Source organism: Grammomys surdaster, unplaced genomic scaffold (genome assembly GCF_004785775.1).
Source record: "Grammomys surdaster isolate TR1022 unplaced genomic scaffold, NIH_TR_1.0 261, whole genome shotgun sequence".
NCBI lineage: Eukaryota > Metazoa > Chordata > Mammalia > Rodentia > Muridae > Grammomys > Grammomys surdaster.
The window spans coordinates 2892195-2915852 of record NW_021604702.1 but is presented as its reverse complement, the minus strand read 5'-3'; the positions used below and the strand labels follow the sequence as shown (position 1 = coordinate 2915852).

The following is a 23658-nucleotide window of genomic DNA, read 5'->3' as shown; positions in this document are numbered from 1 at the left end:
TAAATAGCCTAATCACTTCTTTCTCAATCTCTTAAGATAGCCAGTTAACAGTTGTGTTATTATTTTCTATATGCAAATTTTAATTTTTTCTATTGTGTAGTTTTGGCTTTTTTTGTCAAAAATCAAGTGCCCTTAGGTGTGTGGGTTTATTTATGGGTCTTTGATTCAATTCCATTGATGAATCTGTCTGTCTCTGTACCAACATCATGCAGGTTTTTTTGCTATTGCTCTGTAGTACAGCTTGAAATCAGAGACGGTGGTTTTTCCAGAAGTTCTTTTATTGTTCAGGATTCTTTTTGGCTATCCTGGGCTCTTTGTGTTTTCATATGAAGTTGAGAATTGCTCTTTCTGTGTCTGTGAGAAATTGTGTTGGAATTTTGATGAGAATTGGATTGAATCTGTAGATTGCTTTTTGTGAGATGGCCATTTACACTATGTTAATCCTGCTGATCCATGAGCATGGGAGAGTTTTCCATCTTCTGAGATCTTTTTTCAGGGATGTGAAGTTCTTGTCATACAGATCTTTCACTTGCTTGGATAGAGATACACCAAGGTATTTTATATTATTTGTGGCTATTATGAAGGGTGTTTTTTCCCTAATTACTTTTTCTGCCCTTTTATCATTTGTATAAAAGAGGGCTATTGATTTCTTTGAGTTAATTTTATATCCAGCCACTTTGCTGAAGTTGTTTATCAGCTATAGGAGTTCTTTGACAGAATTTTGGGGGTTGCTTATGTAACGTATGTATCATCTAGGAATAGTGATACCTTGACTTTTTCTTTTCCAATTTGTATCCCTTTAACTTCCTTTTGTTGTCTAATTGCTCTGGCTAAAACTTCAAGTACTATATTGAATAGATTACAGGGTGTGCAGCCTTGTCGTGTCCCTGATTTTAGTGGGATTGTTTCAAGTTTCTCTCCATTTAATTTGATTTTGGCTATTGGCTTGCTGTATTGCTTTTATTATGCTTTAGGTATTAACCTTATATCCCTGATCCCTCCAAGTCTTTTAACATGAAGGAGTATTGGATTTTATCAAAGGCTTTTTCAGCATCTAATGAGATAATTATGTGATTTTTCTTTTTTTCTTTCAGCTTTTTTATGTGGTAGATTACATTGATGAATTTTCATATATTGAACTATCCTTGCATCCCTGGGATGAAGCCTACTTAATCGTGTTGAATGATTTTTAATAAATGTATTCTTGGAGTTAGTTGTGAGAATTTTATTGAATATGTTTGTGTTGATGTTCATAGGTGACATTGGTCTGAAATTCTTTCTTTGTTGAGTCTTTGTGTGGTTTAGGTATCAGCGTGGCTGTGGCCTCATAGGATGAATTTGACAATGTTCCTTCTGTTTCTATTTTGTGTAGTAGTTTGAGGAGTATTGACATTAGTTCTTCTTTGAAAGTCTGGTAGAATTATGCCCTAACACCATCTGGCCCTGGGCTTTTTGTGGTGGGGAGACTTTTAATGACTGCTTTTTTACAGGGTTTTGGGTTTGTTTAGATAGTTTACCTGATGTTTAAACTTTGGTAAGTGGTATCGGTTTAGAAAGTCATCCATTTCATTTGGATTTTCAAGTTTTGTGGAGTACAGGCTTTTGAAGTAAGATTAATGATTTTTTTGAATTTTCTCAATTTCTGTTGTTATGTCTCCCTTTTGATTTTGTTAGTTTGGATACTGTCTCTATGCCTTTTAGTTACTTTGGCTAATGATTATCTATTACGTTGATTTTCTCAAAGAACCAGCTCTTGCTTTTGTTGATTCTTTGTATTGTTCTCTTTGTTTCTAATTGATTGATATCAGCCCTGAGTTTGACTATTTCCTGCCGTCTACTTCTCTTGGTTTTGTTTGTTTCTTTTTGTTTTAGAGCTTTCAGGTATGCTGTTAAGTTGCTATTATGAGATCGCTCCAATTTCTTTATGAAGGCAATTATTGCTGTGAACTTTCCTCTTAATACTGCTTTCATTGTGTTCTATAAGTTTGGGTATGTTGTACCTTCATTTTCATTGAATTATAAAAAGTTTTTAAGATAGTTATTTCTTTCCTGACTAAGTGACCATTGAGTAGAGAGTTGTTCAATTTCCATTAGTATGTGGGCTTTCTGTTGTTTCTGGTATTGTTGAAGTCCAGCCTTAATTCTTGCTAGGGTTATTTCAATCTTCTTGTATGTGTGGATGCTTGCTTTGTGCCTGAATCTATGCTCAGTTTTGGAGAAGGTGCAGTGAGGTACTGAGAAGAAGGCATATTGGTTTTTGGTTTGGTTTTGGTTTTGGTTTGGAGGTTTGTTTGTTTGGTTGGTTGATTGGTTTTTGTTCTTTTGTTTGTTTTGAGTTAGAAAGTTTTTACATTTGGCATTTTCTTTGTTGTGTCAATATCTTTTATAGTATCTTCTATTCCTGAGATTCTCTCTTCATGTCTTATCTTTACTTGGTGATTCTTGTGTCTGTAGTTTCTGTTCACTTTCCTAGGTATTCCATCTCCATGGTTGCCTTCATTTGTGTTTTCTTTATTGCTTCTATTTCCATTTTTAGGTCTTAGACTATTTTATTAATTCTCTTTACTTTTTGCTTGTATTTTCCTGTATTTCTTTAAGGGATTTATTTGTTTCCTCTTTAAGGGCTTTTACCAGTTTGATTGTGTTTTGATTTTTGTTTTATTTTTTATTTCTTTAAGAGGGTTATTTATACCCTCTTTAAAGGCCTCTATCATCTTCATGAGATGAGAGTTGCGATCACAGTGATACTCGTAGGTGGGTTAGGATATCCAGGGCTGCTTGTACTAGAAGAGCTGGGTTCTCATGTTGTCTTATTGCACTGGCTTCTGTTGATTATATTCTTGAACTTGTCTTTCGTCATTGGTTATCTCTGGTATTAGCTAGCCTGATAATTCCTGGGTGTCCCGGGTTGGAGCATGCCTCCCAGGAGGCAGGCAGAGCTGTGGGGTGTGGATAGGTGTGCTCATTCTGGATTGAAGGTAGAAGTGTAGGCTGGAAGAAAGATGGAGCTCCTGTAGGGTGAAGTAGACCTCAACGCTGCTGGGTTTGGTAGGGTCCTTACAGCTGTGGGATTGGGGCCTGGGCGTCTCACCTGTGTGTCCCAGTGGAAGTAGGCCTTCTGGTAGGTGGGGTGGGGATCAGTGTGCAGATCTGCAATTGCAGGTGGAGGTGTGGAAATTTGATGTTTTCTAGTGCACGGAGTTAACTGAGTAAATCTGAGCCTTAACTACAGTTGCATGGTGTACAGAGTGGTAGGGCTTCAGAGCTGCTTCATGCAGTAAAGCCTAAAGACGATGTCAGCTTAGCTGTTAGCAGCGGGAGATCTTTTGATGCTTATTTACTCATGTATGCAAAGATTAAATTCAGGACTCCTGTGTGCTAGGAAGAGAGTCCTGCACTGAGCTGCTTCCTCAGCCTGGTTGGTTTGTTTGTTTGTTTGTTTGTTTGTTTGTTTGTTTAACTTGTCTTTCAGTTATGTGAAGGACATAAGATTGTTTATCCAGATACTGAAATATTATGGTATGGTTTGTGGAAGGGTTGGTGACAGCACTTACATTCCATCTTGTCTTAATGAAGTCATAGTCAAAATTTTGCCTCAATAAATAATTAGGGTAATATAACTTTTTATTCCTGGTCTCTTTGTTAATTTTATAGATAAAAGTGTGAATATATAGACTAATAAATTTTACAAGTAGATATATTCCTGGCCTTTGTTTTTGGTGATGAATTTTTGTTTTGTTTTTGTTTGTTTGTTTCGTTACCCTCATGCATTTGTGATTTATTAAAAAGATTCAGAGTTTTTGTTTTCTGAATGACTCGAGATTGAACCTCAGGCCTCATGTGTGCTAGACCAAGTATATTACCACTGAGCCACAGACTTTTACTGTATTTTTTTTTTAAATTGAAAATAGTTTTTTTAAAACAATGTTTTCTAATTATAGTTTCCTTTCCCCAGCTCTCCCTAGATCCTACCCACCTACCCAAATCCACACCTTTTATTTCTCTCATTAGAGAACAAAGGGGCATCTAAAAAAGAAAGAATATAAGATAAAAAATAACTGAAATAGGACAAAACTAGTAAACAGAAAGACAAAGTGCCAAAGGAAAGGTACAAGAAACACACATAGGCACAGAGACATTCTCATTTCCACACACAGAAAATCCATAAAAGCAAAACTGGAAACTGTAAGACCTGATAACATAAGAGAAAGAACCTACAAATACCATTGAGCTGGGTATGGGATATACCTTAAGTGTGGCTTGTATAGCCTGTGAAATTCCATTAGAGAAAACTAACTTTTTCTTTGTGAGTGGTTGTGAATTGGAGGTAGCTTCTGGGTTGGGGATGGGGTATCACATCTCCTTCCTCCCTCAGCACTGGGACTCCTTCTGGCTTAGACCTGTGCAGAACTTGTGCATGCATCAGCAGTCTCAGTGAGGTCATATGTGTGTCATTAGAAGATCTTTAGGTATTCTGGATATCTGTCCTTACCTGTTTTTCATCCCAGGAGGTCTTCCTCTGTATTTTCCTCACATGTTTTATAGTTCTAATTATAATGATGTTTAAGTCTTTCATCTGTTTTTAAGTGTATCTTTCTATATGGTATAAGGTAATGATCCAACTTCATTTAACATAATCCACCTGTCCCAACACATCTTGTTGAATGAGCCCTTTTCCCCATTCTATTGACGTTTTTGGGGGATGGGGAGGAGGTGTGGGGCAATGAGACAAGTTCTCATGAGGAGAAGGCTGTGTTTGACCTCACTGTGTAGCTAAGGATGACCTTGAATTTCCTGGTTCTCTTCTCTCTACAGCCAGAGAACTGGGATTTCAGGCATGGTTTACTATGCCTGGTTATATACAGTACTGAGACATAAACAAGGATCTCCTACATGCTAGGCTGCCAGTTGAACTGTATCTCCAGCACCCTGTTGTATGTTCTTGGCACTCTTTCAAAAATAACTCAATGACATTTGGAGAGGCGTATTTCTGGGTGGTTTTATTTATTGCTCCGTATGTCTGTCATATCACTCTTTTGACTATACTTCTAGAATAGATGCAAAGTCAAACGATGTGCATCTTCACAACCTGCCCAGGCTTGTTTTGGGTATTGCTGTCAATAGTTTTTTCAAAGTGTGTTGAATTACATTGGTACCTGTAGTCCAGACTGATCTTGAACTGAAGTTTCTTATGCCCGTGCTCCTGATAGGGAGGAGTCAGCAGCACTCACAGACACCTGCAGGCTGTGACCTGTGTAGCAGAAACCCTTTTAAGTCTGGTCACATTTGGTCCATCCTAAATTTCCATTAAAAATTAACTTAAAAATTATGTATGTATGTGTGTCTAAAGTGAAATTTACTCAACTGCGAAGAATGAAAATAAGCCAGAGTCAGAATGAAGCTATCACGTGACTCCTCTCATGCGCGTCTAGATTAAGGTTTATGTATAAACGTGCATGAGAGGAAGTAGGGTACGCGGGAGGGGAGGAGGCCTGCAAGGAGGGGACGTAGAAGCAGGAGAAGGCAGTTGGGTTTATATGTAACATGGAAATGGGAGGAAGGACTGCGGAGAGATGGGGGTCAGCAAGGAGGAGAGGTACACAGGAAAGACCTGTGGGGAGGGGATAAGAACAAAGCAGAATGCATGTGCCTGAAAACGCTATCATGGAGTCCATCTACTCTGCGTGATAACAATGAAAAGATATGGAAAGTTCACATTTAGTATTTATGCATTAAATATGTGTCAATATTCTAATATATCTATCCTAGAGACACTATAGTGTGTCATTGTAATTTAGTCTTTTTTTTTCTTTTTGTTTTTTGTTTTTTTTTGTGGTGGGTTCAAACTCTTGTGCCTACTAAGCAAGTACACTTCCATTGGCTACGTCCCCTGCTCACAGCAATATATTTCCTCCCAGGATTTGTTTAATCGTGACACATACTCAGACTAAATTGAAATATTAATTTAAAATGTATAGAACTTGAAAAGTTGTAATTATATTTTCTATAGCTGCGTACCTGGTATTAAAGTGTTCAGCTAATGCATTATGCATTGAATTTTAGCTTTCTTGAGGTTTTTACACAACAGTTAAAAAAATAATGTTTGAGAAAGGATAGTTTGTAATAACTATTTGCTGTATAAGTGTGAGCACCTGAGTTGGGATCCCCAAAAATTTTGTAAAGGCTAGGAATGCTCATGTATGCATATAACCCCAGTACCAGGGGACGGAGGCAGCCACTGTAGAGGAACTGAGGAGCTTCAGAGTCTATGAGAGACACTTTCTCAAAACAAGGTAGCGAACAATAGAGGAGTAGCCTGAAGTCACCGCTACACGTATGTGCACAAGGTGAGCACACACATGTAAATCACAGACGGTATATGTTTGCTGTTCTCCATATCTGGAAAGATAAATGCAGATACTTCTCACTGTTGTTTTCTCACTGAAGAACAAAATAGAGGAAATACACTTTATGCCTAGGTATTTTTCACAAATAAGGAAATCACTGGATTACAACACGAAAGGAGAAAGGCTATATTGTGTCTCACAGTTAAGGACAGATGTCCTTCATGGAGGGGAAGATGTATATGGCAGCAAACAGGCGTTACTTGGACAGGAACAGGAAGTAAGGCCAGGTTATAAAAGTCAAGACTGACCCTCACTGACATACTCTCTTCAATAAGGCTCTACCTCCTAACAGTGGTTCTCAACCTTCCCTAACGCTGTGGCCCTTTAATACAGTTCTTCATGTTGTGGTGAAGTCTAAATATAAAATTATTTTCATTGCTGCTATTTCATAACTGTAATTTTGCTACTATTATGAATCATAATGTAAATATCTGTGTTTTCTAGTGGTCTTAGGTGACCCCTGTGAAAGGGTCATTTGACCCCCAAAGGGGTGGTGACCCACAGGTTAAGAACCACTGTCCTAAAGGTTCTACAACCCTCAAATTAGGGACCAAGTATTCAAACACATGAGTTTATGGAAGACATTCCCCATTGGAACAGCCACAGTCTGTTTGACAGCTTTAGTTGTCAGGCAGTTCTGCTAATCCCAGGGATAGAAATCCCAGTGACACAAACGTAAGCTAGGACATGTTCGAGAGCCCTAGTAATAGAGAGGCACACAGTTGTCTTAGGGTTTTTATTGCTGTGACAAATCTCCATGACCTTAAGTAACTCGGAGAGGAAAAGGTTTATTTTGATTACACTTCCACAGCAAAGAAGTCAGGGCAAGAACCCGGAGACAAGAGCTCGTGCAGAGGCCACAGAGGAGCACTGCTTGCTTAGCCTGCTTCCACACAGCACCCAGCACCTCCAGCCACTGCCCACAAAGGGCTGGGCCCTCTCACATTAGTCAGCAGTCAGCAGAATGCACTACAGGCTTGTATACAGGCCAGTGTGCTGGGAACACTTGTCAATGTTCCTCCTTCCACAAAGACTAGCTGTGCCAAGTCGACACAACACTAGCCAGCACAGGGTTGTAAACCCATCATTTGGCCAGTTAAATGTATAGTTTGTTTAGCTGATGGAAGCATAAAGAGGTTTCTCCTGGAAAGCTTGCTAACTGACCATGAAGCAACAGACAAGAAGGAGTTGGGAGGTTCCGACTCAAAAATATCATTCTGTCATTTTAGAGTTGAATATATTCTTAACCTAACTTAGAACTTAAAACGTGTCTGTCAGACTGAGATTTTCTTTCCTGATCACAGCTGATGATACAAACTCTTTAGTTCCAGGGTCCCGCATGGTGGCTTTGCCAATATTATGGGTGGAAGTGGATTGCAAAACTTTACAATTGCTGCTGTGCCATATACTCCAAATCTTTTGCCAACTTCCAGCACATGGTAAGTTAAACTAACTTATTCAAATGAATTATGGAATATTTTTATTAATTTTAAGTCATCAGAAGTAATTGGTATATTTCCTTTTTGATGGTTAAAATGTCAAATTTATGTATATTTTACTATAATAGGGAAAAAATAACCAAAGCCGTCAGTAGTTACATTCCATTTCTCTGTTATGATGTTATTATTTTTGAGAAGGTATTTTTTTGTTTAATACTTTCGTTATCATACAAAATACATAATCTCTCTATGCCTCTACCTCCTATTCCTCCCATATACTCTTCCTTCTCTTACAAATTCACAGAGCCTTCTTTAATGTTGTTACATACACATATCAGTGAATTCATGTAAGACTGCAACCACCTACAGAGTCTTTTCAGTATAGATTTTATGTATGTTAATAGGGAGACTATTGGTATTGGAAACCAGTCAGGGAGCTCAACCCTGAGGAGGACCAACTAACGCTCCCTTTCTCAGCTCAGCCCAGGGGAGGACCAGCTCTCCCTCTCTCAGCTCATCCCGGGGGAGACCAACTCTCCCTCTCTCAGCTGTTGTTGTTTGTAGCTCTTCAACTAGAGGTAAGGAAGGTCCTGAGAGATTTCTTGCTTCGGGATGCCAACTACTGTTGGATTTTTCAGGTCTTGTTTAGGGAGCCATATTGTTGGGATTTTATGACAGGCTGCTTCCCTGGTATAGCTACATGTCACAGCCTCACAGCAGACTTCCTGGTCCTCTGTCTTGTAAAGTCTTTCCATCTCTCTTGCTGATGCCCCCTGAGTCTTAGGTGCAGAAGTTGTGTAGTTCATGCATCCCTGGAGATGGAGCATCCCATAGTCAGTTGTCTTCTACATTGTGACTAACAGCTTTCTGTAAAAAGCAGCTTCTTTGAGGAGGGTTGAGGTGTACTGCACACTTACCTAGGTCTGTGCCACATGTGTTGGCTGTGGTTCCTGGTAGGAAGAAGGTCTAGGGTCGCAGTGAGACCCAAAGGAAAAGAGATGGGATAAGAGGAGGGCCTGGTGCTGGCAGTGGTCCAGAACTACTGGAACCCTGTTTGCCTGATTGACAGTTGTGGTCTGCTGTGTTTCTGTAGTAAAAGGAGAGCATCACCATAATATCAGAATTCTGGAAGTACAAATGAATTAGTGGTTACAAGTTTAGGTCTTCTTCTAGTAGGGAAAACTTGGGAGCAGGCACAAACCACCCAGAACGGAATTGGTTCTTGAAGACCTCCGCAGAGGGGAGACCCTCACTCAAGTCTCAGAAAGTCTCGACCACCCAGTAATCTGCTTGAGACACCGTGTACTGGAGCAATAGCGAGGTTTATTAGGGTATGTGACAGCTAGCTCTTGGTCAATTCGTATGCCCACGCAGGAGCTGAATTGACCCCGACAGCCAGTTTGAGAGGGGTTTTTAAGGGGAAAAACCACAAACCAAGGAATGGGGAGGGGGCTCATGGTTCTTAATGTGGCATAATATAAAAATAGCAGAACATTTTAAAGGAACCCAACCTACGTGAGTCAGGGTCATGTGAAAACTTCCTGTATGCTTATCTTTCTCAAGAATGTGGTCCTGCCCTGTTACTTCGGCTTTACCCTGTCACTGCGGTTCTCAGCTTGCTTCTCAGCTTGCTTCTCAGCTTGGCTAACTTGCATTCTATCCAGTTCCCGTAACTAGCCTGTCCACATTCTTAACTTGCTTCATGCCTCGGTTTCTCCATGTCTTTATAAAGAAAGCCTAAAGAATATTTTATATGTCTAAAAAGGATTCTATATACCCAGTATCTATAATTTTTCACTCTACAGTTCTCACTAATGTTAAAATGCAGTGCAGCAAGCGACACTTTCATGTGTATCACCCTGTTACTTGTTCTTAGTCTGGAAATTTATTTTCATCCTCTCATTTGCATTCTGGGAGGAGCCGCAGTTCTTAAACATCACTTGAGGGTTTTCCAATTTCAATGCAAATTTGAGAGGATGGTTTTATGTTAATTATGAGCAGTATTTTTATTGCTAGATAAAACAAGGAATTTCAGAGATTCTCTGTTTAATGGTGGTCTTTTTTTTTTTTTTTTAAAAGCATCAACATGCTCAAGTTACCTGAATACCCAAGTAAAGAAATCCTCAAGGACAGACTCCTGGTAGCACTGCACTGTGGCAGCTATGGCTACACCATGGCATAGTGAACCTGGGACCTGACAGCATATACACAGTCCAGAGGACAGACGTCACAGGCCCTCGCTGCGGCCCACAGACATAGCTCCTGCTGAAAACTCAGAAACAATCAGGCTTTCTAGTTTACGTTTCTTTTCCGTGTTTTGTTTTTCTATGTTTATGACACAATTAGAAAATATAAAATCATAGTAGACTTCATTTTTAAAAATGCTAATTGGAAGTAGACACTGCCTTTTTTTTTTTTTTTTTTTTAAGGTTTTTTTACTTTTATCTAAAACTGTAAAGGCAAACTCTTTGTCCATGCCATCCCTGCTGTGAACTGTCTAGTTTAAAGGGTATTTTCTGTAAGTTCTATGAGGACATCCAGCTGATGTCCCAGTGCATGTAAAGTACCATTTCTATTTTGGAAAAATGTATAGAATTGATTAATTTAGATTGTGTAAAGCCATAAATATGTATTTTCCCACATTATACTTATATTGCAATGGGTTTTATTTTTTGTTGTTGTTTAGCTTTTTAGTATTTTGATACATGGTATAAAGTTTAGACTGGTGTGACAAACAATAGATAAAGCGACATCTAATTTATATATTAAAGCTTATACTATATAAATTATTTGCATCTGTCTGTGCTCAGTTTTGCGTGTGTATATATACTGTGTAGTCTCAGTTTTTCTTATGCCTTAATTTATAATGAAAATAAAATTAAAATATATTTATCCTATATTTCATTATTTGATCTAAGCTTGATGACACACTTGAAAAAGTAATATCTGTAGATTATAATTTAAATATGTAATACTTTCTTAAGTTTGCTTCTATGATTAAAATGCTATGTTTCAAGGGTTTTCTGCCTGATAGAAAGCATTGGATGAGCATTTTGGACAAGGCACATTGGACCAGTCACAGCATGAGTAGTTACAGCCTGGCTTTCAGGGGAAGTCGGAGTGTACACACAGATATGCTGGGAGGCCTTTCTGACATTTAGAACTTTGCCTCTGGGAGCACATTAAAGATCTGGTCTCAAATAGTGGTATTTGAGAGAGAGACACATTGAAAGTAGCAAATTAGAACCCGAAGTACACACAAACAGTTTATCTTTTGGGATCTTGTTTATTGCTTATTGTTTAATGTAAGAAACAGATTGCATTAAAAAAGAAGTTTCTTATAACTAGCTCTAACATTAAGATTCAAGTACTTCTTTTTTTTTAATTATAGAAAAGGTTACTACCTTGTTAAAACAACATTACAGCAAACCTAGCTTTTGACTTTATAACTGGCTTTTACTTGTGATTCTAGAATCTGGCAGTTCTCAGCACCATGACAGATTCTAACAACATGGTGTGGTCTCTGCACGATACCCCGGATAGAAGCAGAAACGAGGCAGAAGCAGGTTGTTCCTCATAGCTCAGCATTTGTCATGTCGGACAGTTTAAGCACGTGGCTGCCTCTCTGGCGGGAGTGAGCTCCTCAGCTCAGATTTTGTTGTTTGTGTCCTAAATTAGGATACTGTTGTTTGTGTATGAAGTCAGGATGCAGCTTATATAATGTCACAAGCCATATTTAGTCCAATTATGTCTTCCTTTTAGCCAGTTCTTTGTTTTGAGAGATTGACCAAAAATGTTAAGGCATTGGTGTCTTTGTCACCAGTCAGTTTCACAAGAGCTAAGTAAGGAACACTTGGTTATCAGTTGAATAGTGTTCTTTCTGACGTAGGAGGTGGGGCCTGCCAGCAGTCAGTGAATGCTGTATAAAATGTGAGACCATATACTTAGGGGACTAATATGGATAATAACCCTGAAAGACTGAAGCTCACTTATCAAGGGTCCTTGTAAGTGAATCATTCGAAATCAAACTGGGCTTTAGGCAATGTAGACTGTAGATGAAAATTACTATTTTATGTATATATGAAGTAATGCTGGAAACAAATACAGTGGCAGTTTCTTAACTAGCTTTCTCCTAAATAACCACACAGAGCCCTTTTAATATTTCAAAGCTTAGGCCTTAGCTGCCAGACTCTCAACTACCTTATCTAAATTTAGCCCAACCACCTAGCTCCATCCACCCTCATAGCTATAGCTTCCAGGCCTGTACTCATGTCCATCTCAGACCCTCCTCCTCCTCTTATTCCTCCTCTTCCTCCTCTCCCAGGGCTCCTTCCTCCCAGGAAGTCTCACCTTACACTTCCTGCCCAGCTAATTGGCCATCAGATTTTTTGTTAAAGCCAATCAAAGATTGCCTTAGGTAGGTGAGGAAGGACAGAGACACAATTTCATATAGCATACTCCAACAACACTATTTAAATCTATCCACTGTGTACAGGACATGTTGGTGTTATGATAAAAACAGATCTTTGGAATATTAGGACCAAAGTGCAGAGTTCTGAAATGCTGTGGAGTTAAATAAGTCCTGGTAGCTGGATGTGAGAGAGCCTTGGCTGAATAGATGAGAGGAAGCATAGGGCTGGCACAAAAACAAGCACTTCTTGCCAGGTTGCAGCTGTCTCCCATGAAGTCCCTCTTGAGAAACATAGGGAAGACATTGCCATTCACATACTCTCGGTTGTGAGTGAAAATGGCTTCTAAAAAGTCTTTGCCCATTTCAGAAAGGAGACCACCTTAGACTGCCCTGCAGACGAAGCTACATACAAAGTAGCCAAGAAAAACTGCAGCTCCATCCTGGTAGTAATGGTAAAAGAGCAGTGTACACAGGCTGGATGATACATGCAAGGCCAACTCTAGTCTAACAGTTGGCAGACCTGCCAAGGTTGAAGACTGGCAACCCTACAAGGCCAGCCACTGACAAGAGCCACAGTTATCAGCCAAGGAACAGCCCCGAGATGGCCATAAGCAACCCCCTAAGGGGACATGTCAGTACCATGTGGACCCCCATTGGCTTTACCCACAGTGTGCCCAGGAAGTTAATCAGCCTCTGTCCAGTTTCTGCAGTAAGTCCTACAAATGCCTCTAGACAAACAACTCAATGGCCGCCCCCTCAGACAGCTCTCCAGTTCTATCCTAGAGTCTTCATCTGCTCTGCAGCTCTCTTGCTGTTGGGAGCTCTGCTTGTTTTCTGCAATTATTCCTCTTTTAAACTTGTTTTTTTTTCTCTCTCTCTTTTAAACTTTCTGAATCCTCAGTGATTGATTCAAGCAAACCAGGTGAATGGTCTTTGCCCAGAGATAATTATATTTGTAATAATTGGCTATTTTATAACTAGTGAAATGTCCTCTATCATGGTTCTGAGGAGATTGCTAAGTAGCCCTTCTGTTGCTGTCATAGCATTGAGAAGGCTAGGCTGACTCCATGACATGTTTCAAATTGGTAATTCGAGACTAGGCAAGTCCAGGCCTTAGAGGCTGCCCCACTACCTGGCCTGAGGTCAGCAGCAATTTCCAGACTTCTTCAACAACAGTTTCCAGACCTCATATCCCAGTAATGGGATGTCCCTAGAGATGGAGCAAGATAAAGGCCACCTACCCTGGAATCCCTAATGTGCTTTAAATCAAGCCTGCAAGCCTACTTGGTTGTCTCTCTATTTTGGTAATGGAAGACCGCAGCCTGCTGGACTTCTGCAGAATACAACACTCTCTGTGTTTACATGTTATTTGAGTCGGGGTGTCATTCTTTAGTGAATCATGGACCCTTACAGCATGGAACTTCTTTCACAAGAGGAGTGTTGGCCAATCAGAAAATGTGCACTAAAGGTAAAACAACCCATCAGATTAGAAATTTACTTAACTCCAGCATTGGGCATAAATCATTTTTTGCAATTTTTTTAGAAGTCACCATACTATTTTGTTGTTGTTTTTGTTTGTCCTGTTTTAAACATTTTGGACCATTTTATCCCTTGGTTGAGTCTTGAGTAAAGAACTCTATTGCAGATGGACACTTCAGGGAGTCAGGATCAGGCAGCTGTTCTCACTGTCAAGGATGCCTGGATCAGTAGTGGATTTACATCTTAAATGCAAATCAGTTCAGGTGCATGGGACTGTTTGTTAAACATCATGCACCCTTAGCACACTCATTTCCCACTTCTTCCAGGTCTGTGCTCCCTCTCCCACCCACCTTGTGACTTCCTTCACCCTCCCCAAATTAAAATTAAAAAATAAAAACCAAGTCCAATTTTGCATCTATGGAGCCTGGTCAAACTCTCAGTGGCTTGCCCCTTAAATAGTTGTTCCCCTTGGGTACCCCTGCTAGAAGCCAGCAATTGTGGAAAGCTAATTTCAGCATCTTTATATCACATTCAAAGACTTTCCTTCAATGGTTTGCTATTTAGCCTACTATTGTTTTTTTCTTTTTTTTTTTTCCGGTGGAGGGGATGGGTTGGGACAGGGGTAGAGGTTGTCACAGAAGCCTTCCATGTTCCTCTTTGTCAATTGTGCATCTGCAGTCATTGATATCACTGCCCTTTACAGTCAATGGGAGCTTCCACATGGTTCCTGGTGACAGCACAGACCAAGAACATGGCCACCATCAGCAACACAGCCCATGGACATCAACACAGACCCTGGCTGCTGTAGACCTTGGACTCAGACATGGCTCTCAGTGGCAGTAGAGACCCAGATATGATCTCAGGGGGCAGAACACTCAAATCAGCCTGCTCCTAGCTGCTGTCTCCCCAGTTTTACCTCTCTCCACAGTGTGGGTACCACTCCATTTTTTATATCTTTTCCATCTGCCCATTACATACTTGTTCATTGTAGTGGTTCCCGATGCCTGTGCCTCTTGATGGAATGGCCTGGCTGTCCCTGTCACCTACACCTCAAGGTGGGGTGGCCTTGCAAATTGTATATTTTTTGAGACTAGGTTCTTTGATGACTCTACATGTGCATATTGTATAATTACTATTTCAGGACAAAATTTATAACAAAACCATCGATTTTAAAAAATATATTACTTTCATTGCCTATAGGTTAATTCCCAAATGTTAAATAGAATTTAATACTTGCTAATCTTAGCTTATAATGAAAACCTAGGAGGTAATTTTTTAAAAAGTTATTCAGTGCGTGGGTGTTTTGTCTGGATGTTTGCCTGTGCACATGTGTGCCTGGTCCCTGCAGTAGCTAAAAGACAGCATTGGATCCCTTGGGACTGGGATTACAGATGGTTGTGAGCTGCTATGTTGGTTCTGGTCATTGAACCTGAGTCCTCTAGAAGAGCCACAAGTACTCTTAACCATTGAGCTATGTCTCCATCTCCTTTGGAAGGGACTTTTTAACTATGACATGTTAGCATTTTATGAATATGTGTTTGGTAATTTCTAGGAACACATAGGATAAGATTTTTTTCCTTAGTGTGGAGGAGACTCCTATTCTGTCCTAGGCTAATTCTATTCTATTAGTTGTTTGGTGATGAGAATCAAACCTATAGCCTCATGTAGTATAGGCTACCCTGCCATTTTCCCCCATGTGCAGCAGAATATATTTGTCAATGGACTCAAGTATATTTTTGCCTTAAAATATTTACTTTATGTATATGAGTGTTTACCTGTTTGCATATCTATATATGTACTACATATATTCAGTGTCCTCACAAACCAGAAGACAGTATCAGATTCCCATGGGACTGGAGTTATAGATGGTTGTGAGATACCATGTAGATGGAAAGAATTGAACCCAGGTCCTCTGGAAGAGCAGCAAGTGCTCTTAACCTCAGAGCCATCACTTTTCATTGTTTCAGCTACCCTGTAGTTAACTCTAGTCCAAAATGATTAAATGGAATTTGCTCCAGAAGTAAATAATTCATCGTTTTTTAATTGGCTGTCCACATTGCATGATACAATCTTGTACCCTTCTGCTCAGTCTCATCTGGAGGTGAGCCATCCCTTCATCCAGTGTATCTGTGCTGTATATCCCACTCATCAGTCACTTAACTGTTTCAGTTATCAAATTGTTCCTGAATTTGGGAAGTTCACAAGGGTACCCCAATCAGCCAATTTCAGCTGCCTGCTCCCAAGACAATTCAAAAAGCTAAAGTATAGTGAAAAGGGAATAAAAGAGGTGTACTGATACCCAGGTTCGTCTCTGAGGTCCTGCCATAAGGGCAGTGCTTAAATAGAATGTAAATATAAATAAGCAGTATGGCCAAAATGTGGTCCCTTGACACCAGTGTCTCAGCAATAAATATCCTTCAAATCCATCTCTCTTGTAAATCTTTCTCTAGGAGACACATTCTTTTCCTCTGATAGACAAATTACTTCTCTGGATGTCTCTAGACCTTTGGCCCCTTCTTGCAATAGAAGATTCCAAGGAAGATTATTATTTCTTGGAGTCCATTCTTTCAGTAAGCTAATAGCACAGTATTTTCTTTCCAACACACTCACTCCTGCCATTTAGGAAGTTACAAGGTCAACTAATGTAGTATAGTAACCAGAACTTGGCAGGAGGCCTTATTACTCTTTAGTGTTTTTACTCTTGAAAGTGAAAAAGAGAGATTAAATACAGGTGCAATGTAAACTCTCAATTAATTGCCTATGTGCAGAGTTAGGCCTAGGACTGGACAGATGTGAAATGTCTAACACTAATATTTCTTAAACTGTTTCATGAAATAGAAGGAACACTACCAAATCCATTCTACAAAGTAGTATCTTGATATATAAGCCAGAAAAAGACACCATTATAAAGAAACCAAAGCAACAAAGAAAGTTACGGACCAATTTCCTGATGGATGCAGCCACAATATTCTAAATAAGACACTTGCAAATTAAAATTTTAAAATCATTCAAAAGATCATCAGACAAAAATGTTTTCATTGAGGGCACAAAACTATTTAAAAATATGTCAATATATAAATGTAACATAACAAATAGCAAAAATGACCTTTGACAAAATTCAGTAATCTGTTCATAATAAAAGTCCTAAAAAAGTTAGGAATAGAAAAAAACTGTAATTTTAAAGTTTTTCAAAGTCTACTTTTAATGATGGTTCCTAAATGTTTTACCCTCCCTTCTAGCCTACCACCCACCAGGTAGTAGAAAAGAAAGAAAATGAGGGTAGGGGGGGTGAGTGTATCTCTTTAGAAAGATTCTTTGGGGCAACTCCCATCTGTGTTTTCTGGAAATTGGCAGTTAAGTTCACAGATTGGCTGTGGAAGCTCGATCCACTTGCAAATACTTCATGGATACACCAGCAGTCCAGTTCAGTAGAATTGGGATAGCAAACGCAAATCAGCAACAGTGGCACTACCTAGCAGTGACAGCCAGGCTTCAGCCTCAGCACAAGTCAGCAGGAGGGACCAGGGCCAGCAGGAATTCCAAGAAACATTCTCGGCTGTGCTTCTCTCAGCAAAGTGAAGATCAATGAAGATGTAACAGGAGACTAAGAAGGGTTGCACAGCTAGCTCTATAAGCAAGCCTAGCTCTGCCTCCATCTCTGTCACTCAAGTCCTTTTTATATGCCCTCCTGTAGGGCTGTGAAAAGGGTCTTGGTTTTGGTCGAAGCGCTGGCTGGAAATAGCCTGGAGACCCAACAGATGTCCATTGCCTGGGAGGGACAGGGATCTATTCCGCTGTGCTCCCAGAATCTAGGATCCTAACATGTGATGTGGAACTCCATTGACCTACACAGTTCAGTCACATTCAGGCAATGCAGCCCGACCCAAAGAGCACAGGTAGAGGGCATGACTACAGGCCTCAGAGAGATTTACATACTATTGAAGGCCAGAGGGCAGAGTCAATTAGGCATTCTTCCCTAGACCCTCCCCCCTTTCTCTCTCCCTATTTAACTCAGGTCTGCCCTGGGGTTCACGGGGGTACATCCAAATCCAGCTACCATCTGCCATGAAAAAAAAATGTAAAACTCATGGACTTTCTGTGTCACTGGGGCTGTGCCGTGAGGAACCATGGAGAATGCCTTTAGGGAGCCACTGTATCCACAGCCTGTGCACCTAACTTCCCGCCTGGAGGAACTTTCTGCATTTATAGCCACCCTACCCACACCCTCCAAACATCATGTATCCTCCACGGGTCTTGCCTCAGCACATGTGTCTGTCTCAGCTGACTTTACTCTGTCAATCAGCCTGAATCCGCTGAAGTGGCAAGAAGCTGCAGCACACCACCAGTTTTTAAATATGTTTCTCTCTATGGAGTCCTGACAAATGGAGCTCAACTATGCAATTAAGGCAGACCAATACATGTGTGTCATTAGCAAAGAATCCTTCATCATACATACTTTCACATGCTTGCTTTAGCATAACATCCTCTCTCCTGTGTCTGCTTCAGCCAAATGTTCCTTCAGGAGTTTGCCTTAGCCTTTCACCTGTGTCCACTTCAGGAAAACATTTCTTCATGTGTTTGCCCCAGAAAAACACCCTGCAACACAACTGACTTTCCAAAGAACCTTTAAGTTTCCACTTCAGGAATACTTTTATTCCTGCTTAAAGCTTGTCTTTTTTTTATTCCGTGTTAAAGCTTGTCTTTGACAACATCAACATATTGGCAGCCAAAGTACATGACTTGAAACTGAAAATGGACCCCCCAGACAGAGTTATTAATTTAACAGGATGATAAGATGCAGTAAGATTCTGCACAGAGCCTTACCAACCTAAGACATAAGTGCATTGCTTTTGATAATGCATATTCCATGATGGGTAAGGAAGGCATTCTTGTCAGAATGATCTAAGATAGGCTCAGTCTTATTTATGAAGTAAAAAATGAGGAGATATGGCGAGCTTTGGGGGCTGCTTGGCAGGAATCTGACATTGGCCAAGGACAAGGAAATGGGCTGCTTGGCAGGAACCTGACATTGGCCAAGGACAAGGAAATAGGCTTCAGGCAGGAATCTGACATTAGGTTAGAACAAAGAAGTAATTTCTAGCAGGAATCTAAATCTTAGGCTAGAACAAAAGTAATTTCAGGCAGGAGTCTAAATTTTAGGCTAGAACAAAGAAGTAGAATTCAGGCATGAAAATAACTTTGGGCTAGGACAGGGAAGTAGGCTCAGATATTTTGGTCATCCTGGTAAGCCCTAAGAAATAGTGATCACAGGACTTTTTTTTATTGTCTTGCTTATTTCATGACTATGTGCATGTATCTATTGTATTGCTAGTTCCTCAACCTAGCACTGACCTTAATAAAGCAAAAAAAAAAAAAAAAAGAAAGAAAGAAAGAAAAGAAAGAAAGGAGGAACAAAAGAAAGAATTACATGCCTGTATCCCTGTCCAATGGAGGCATTCCCTTAGTCTATGTTCTCATTTTCCAGGTGACTCAATGTGTTCAGTTTTCCTTTTTGGTTTTTGCAAATAGCAGGCAGCAAGGTTTAAAATTTTTATTAAAGATAATGTATATACGCTTATTTTACTTACCAGAAAAAAAAGAAAAGAAAATAGAGGCCATGAATTTTGAAGAACAGGAAGGGTTTGAGAGAGGAAAAGAAAAGGAAAATATTACAATATCAAACATAAGCAAAGGAGTAGCAAACTGACTGTGCTATAGGTTTCAATGAGTCAGTTACTAGATTCTCCATCATGTCAAGTAATATATGGACAAACAATGGACAGACAATAAGGGAGAATGGGTTTGTACTTTAAGAGAATATAAAAAATTTGAGGATCCATATAAATCTTTATGTATGTGGGGTAGTGGTTACTAGATACACTCATCAAGATGTGTAGAACTATACAATACAATTATGAATTTTTCTGTAAAAAAATTTCAACTTCAAAGACCATATCTCAACATGATACAACCTATATATAACAATCCTTCAGCTAATATCATATACTAAATGGAGAAAAGTGAAAGCATTTCCCCTAATATCAAGAATGTGAGAAAGGTGTATACTCTCATTGCTCTTTATAGTATTCAAAGTCTCAGCTAGAGTAGTAGCAAAGAGAAAAGTAAGAGTTATGTTTAGGAAGGGAGAAAGTCCAAGTGTCTGGAGACTTGAATGAGGATGTCACCCATAGACTCATATATTTGACTCCTTTGTCTCCAGTTAGTGGAATTGTTTGGGAAGGATTAGGAGGTGTAATTTGTTGGAGGAGGTATATCATGAGGATTTTGAGGTTTCAAAAGACTTCTGCCATTCTCAGTCTTGCTCTGACTTGAGGTTGTGAATAAAGATGTGACTTCTCAGCTGTTCCTTCATTTTGCCATCCATGGACTCTAATGACAAACTAGAAACTCTAACCCAAATTGAATGCCATCTTTTATAGGTTGCCTTGATCATGGTGTTTTATCACAACAATCCCTATTTGCAGATGATATAATCCTAAAAGGATCCTAACAATTCCAACAGAAAAGTCTTGAATCGAATCCATTCAGCAAAGTGGCAGGATACAAAACAAACAAAATGTCAATAGCCTGTCTTTATAGAAATAATGGACTTGGCAAGAGAGAAGTCAGGGGGGAAAAAACCCTCTATTCACAATAACTTCAAATAAGCAAGCACATAATTTCAGAATGAACTTAACCAAGGAAGTGAAAGACCTATACAAAGAAAAAATTTGAAGTCCCAAAAAAAGAAATGGAAGGAAATGCTAGAAGATGGGAAGAACTTTCATGCTCCTGGATTGGAAGAATTAATACTGTAACACTCAGTTGTTACTCAAAGTGATCCTCAGATTCAATGCAATTGCCATGAAAATCCAATGATATTTTCCATTACTATGCAAGTAATCCTAAAATTCATATGGAAGCACAGGAGACTCTATCTCAAGCAATCCTTAAGCAAAAAGGAGACTGCTGGAGGTATTACAATGCCTGATCTCAATAACCTCTTCAGTCATTGGTGTCAGGACACCACCTCACACAAGGCCACACCCACTCCAATAATGTCACAAAGCCACACATTCTTTTTTTTTAATAATTTATTTATTTTTTTCAAATCGTAATTCATTCACACAGGGGTTATAAACACAGAAAGACAGGATGTGGGGAAGGGAATGACACTGGAGTGTGGGTGTTCAGGGGGGATACAGATATCTTTCAGAACAGGGTATCGGCTGGGTGAAGGTTCAGGGGGCAGATCACTATGACTCTATGATTCACTTGTCCTTATCTAAGTTGGTATTGTCTGCCAAGGCTACCTATTTACAAGGTCTATGACTACTCAGGCTGATAAATTTCCACGAAAGCTGCCTGCTTACAATAGCTTATAGCCATCTGTTTCAATGTTTTTCCATGGAGACCCAAGACTTGGTGTTAGTATACATGTATGACAGGCCTATTGCTGATTTTAGGCATATGACCGATTTTAGGCCTTCAGTGTGTAAGCAGGGATGCCCCTGACATCTCCTCCCTTCTCTAAGTATAGAAGGGCTGTGGCGATTCTAATCTTTCAAAGGCGGAGATAGAGGCCTGACCTCCAGTAATTGAAGGGGACCTTGTAATGGCTCTGGTCCCCCTGTCGTTGTCCAGTGAGGCATGAGGGCCATACCCGTCCAGTTGTCTTTTTCCTGGAGAGGGGATACTTTTGACATCAACCCCTATGCAGTCAAAAGCCACACATTCTAATTCATCATGAATAGTTCACTAACTGGGGGCTAAACACTCAAATATATGAGCCTATGGGAACATTTTTATTCAAATCACAACACTGTTCATATAAAGTATATTAAACACACACACACACACACACACACGAAAGTAGATATCAAGAAAACAACCCAATTAAACAAATGGGTGCATATCTAAAGAAAGAATTCTCAATAGAGAAAATGCAAATGGATGAGAAACACTTAAAATGTCCAACATCCTTAGCCATCAGGAAAATGCGAATCAAAGCTACTTTGAGATTTAATTTTGTACTTGCCAATATCTACGGTCAACAAAACAAGTAACAGCTCATGCTAGAGTGGATGTGAAGTAAAAGAAACATGTATTGCTGGCGGGAATGCAAACTTGTACAGCCACTGTGGAAATCAGCATGGTGGTTCCTCATGGAGATGGTAATCAATCTACCTCAAGATCCAGTGATACCACTCTTGGGCATATTCCTAAAGGATGCTTCATCCTACCACAGGGACACGAATCATACTCATTGTTGCTATATTCATAGTAGCCAGAAATTGGAAATAACCTAGATGTTCTTCAACAGAAGAATGGATAAAGAAAACAGAGTACATTTACAAAACGGAGTGTTGTGGGTTCATTTTTGCCTCACCACTGGAGTGTGTGTGTGTGAATGCCCCTAGACAGCTGAAATGCAGAGGTGCTTTGCTATGTTCCATCCTCGCTGCCATCAGGGTTCTGGGCTCTTGGATGCGGACACTCTCTCAGGGGTGTTGAAATAGCCTAAGATGGGGGTCCCATCCTGGGTGAAATGGTGCAGGCTGTGGCTGAAGGTGTGGTTCCCAGACACCCAGACACCCAGACACCCAGACACTGCTGGGAACCATAGGGTGTTGGGAATGGGGCTGTGGGCCTGAGATGAGCCCAGGGCAGGGGGTATGTGGGTGGGGGTGCATGGAGGGAATCCAGCTTAGCTCAGGGTGAGTGCCCGGTACTTGGGGGGGGGGGGCTCATGGCAGTTCTTGATGAGGAAGACAATCCTTGTTTGTCCAAACTGTTTATTCCTGACAGGATCATGGATACATACAAGTTACTCAGGGTGGATTAGAGATTAAATACCTTTTGCAGGAGGGAATGTCCGGGAAGGGAAGCTTATTGGCCAAACCCTCAGAGTCCGTCTAGGTACCTCAATAGCATGAAGAACTCTGGGCTCTCTGCTACATGACCAGTTACCATGGTCTTCTTAGTGGAGTGTTGTGGTCATGTGCTCCAGGACAGGAACTTGACCAGGAGCAGATTCAAACACCTACTATTCTCAATTATGAGAATTGCTGAGGTTTCTTAACCTGCTCAACCTTCCCAGCTTTCTGTCTGGTGATTCAATTCCACTTGCCCCACAGAGTGTTACTCAAGCTTTTTTGTTTTTTTAAAAAATGATATCATGAAATTTACAGGCAAATGGATGGAAGTAGTAAAAACGTTCTTAGTGAGGTATCCCAGATGTAAATGAAAATTACCATATACAATCCCAGCTTGCTATCTCTCATCACCAAATGAAGCTTCCAGTACTGAGATTGGGTTACATCTAACTGAGGTGTTGGCAAAAGGGTCCTCATGGGAATCCCCAAACAACCCATACTGTTGCCAAGACAACAAGTTTCTCAATGAAAACTGGCAGCAAAGTCCTAGTGCTGAAAACAACTCCTACACAACTAGTCGAAGATGGAAAGGTTGAGCTTGTGCCTACATGTAGCCTTCACCCCTAGGGCCCAGCGTCTTTGGTATAGGAAGGTACTCTTCATGCTATCAAAAAACAAAACAAAAACAACAAAAACCAACCAACCAACCAAACAAACAAACTCCTATAAACACTAAGCCAGCCCCAAACCCTTCATCTACAATAGTGTCCTTCCGGCGAGATATATAGGGTAGCGATGTCACAAAGTTTGTGGGAGCAGCTAACCAATAACTGATCTTACTTAGGGCCCAATACACAGGATGGAACCTTACTTGACACTGCTTGGGTGTCCAAGAACCTGAGACTAGATACTGCTGTTGCCTGAGGTAAAACCAAAGAATACTGAACCTAAAAAGGAAGGGAGGAAGGGAAGGAGGGTAGGAGGGAAGAAGGAAGGAAAGAAGGAAGGAAGGAAGGAAGGAAGGAAGGAAGGAAGGAAGGAAGGAA

General features: G+C 40.1%; 1 protein-coding gene across 3 annotated transcripts in view; it reads left to right on the top strand.

The window, feature by feature from the left end:
• The window catches only part of Hace1 (HECT domain and ankyrin repeat containing E3 ubiquitin protein ligase 1), a 106201-nt gene extending 95458 nt beyond the window's left edge, over positions 1-10743 (top strand). For 2 of the 3 annotated variants that reach the window (XM_028775808.1, XM_028775809.1), the window contains 2 exons: positions 7733-7846; positions 9926-10241. In XM_028775808.1, the coding sequence (XP_028631641.1) occupies positions 7733-7846; positions 9926-10028 (217 nt within the window). In that variant the 3' untranslated portion in view covers positions 10029-10241. Of the gene's footprint in view, positions 1-7732; positions 7847-9925 lie in introns of all 3 variants that reach the window. The other variant, XM_028775807.1, reaches the window with a different exon arrangement.
• The last annotated feature ends 12915 nt before the right edge of the window (positions 10744-23658 follow it).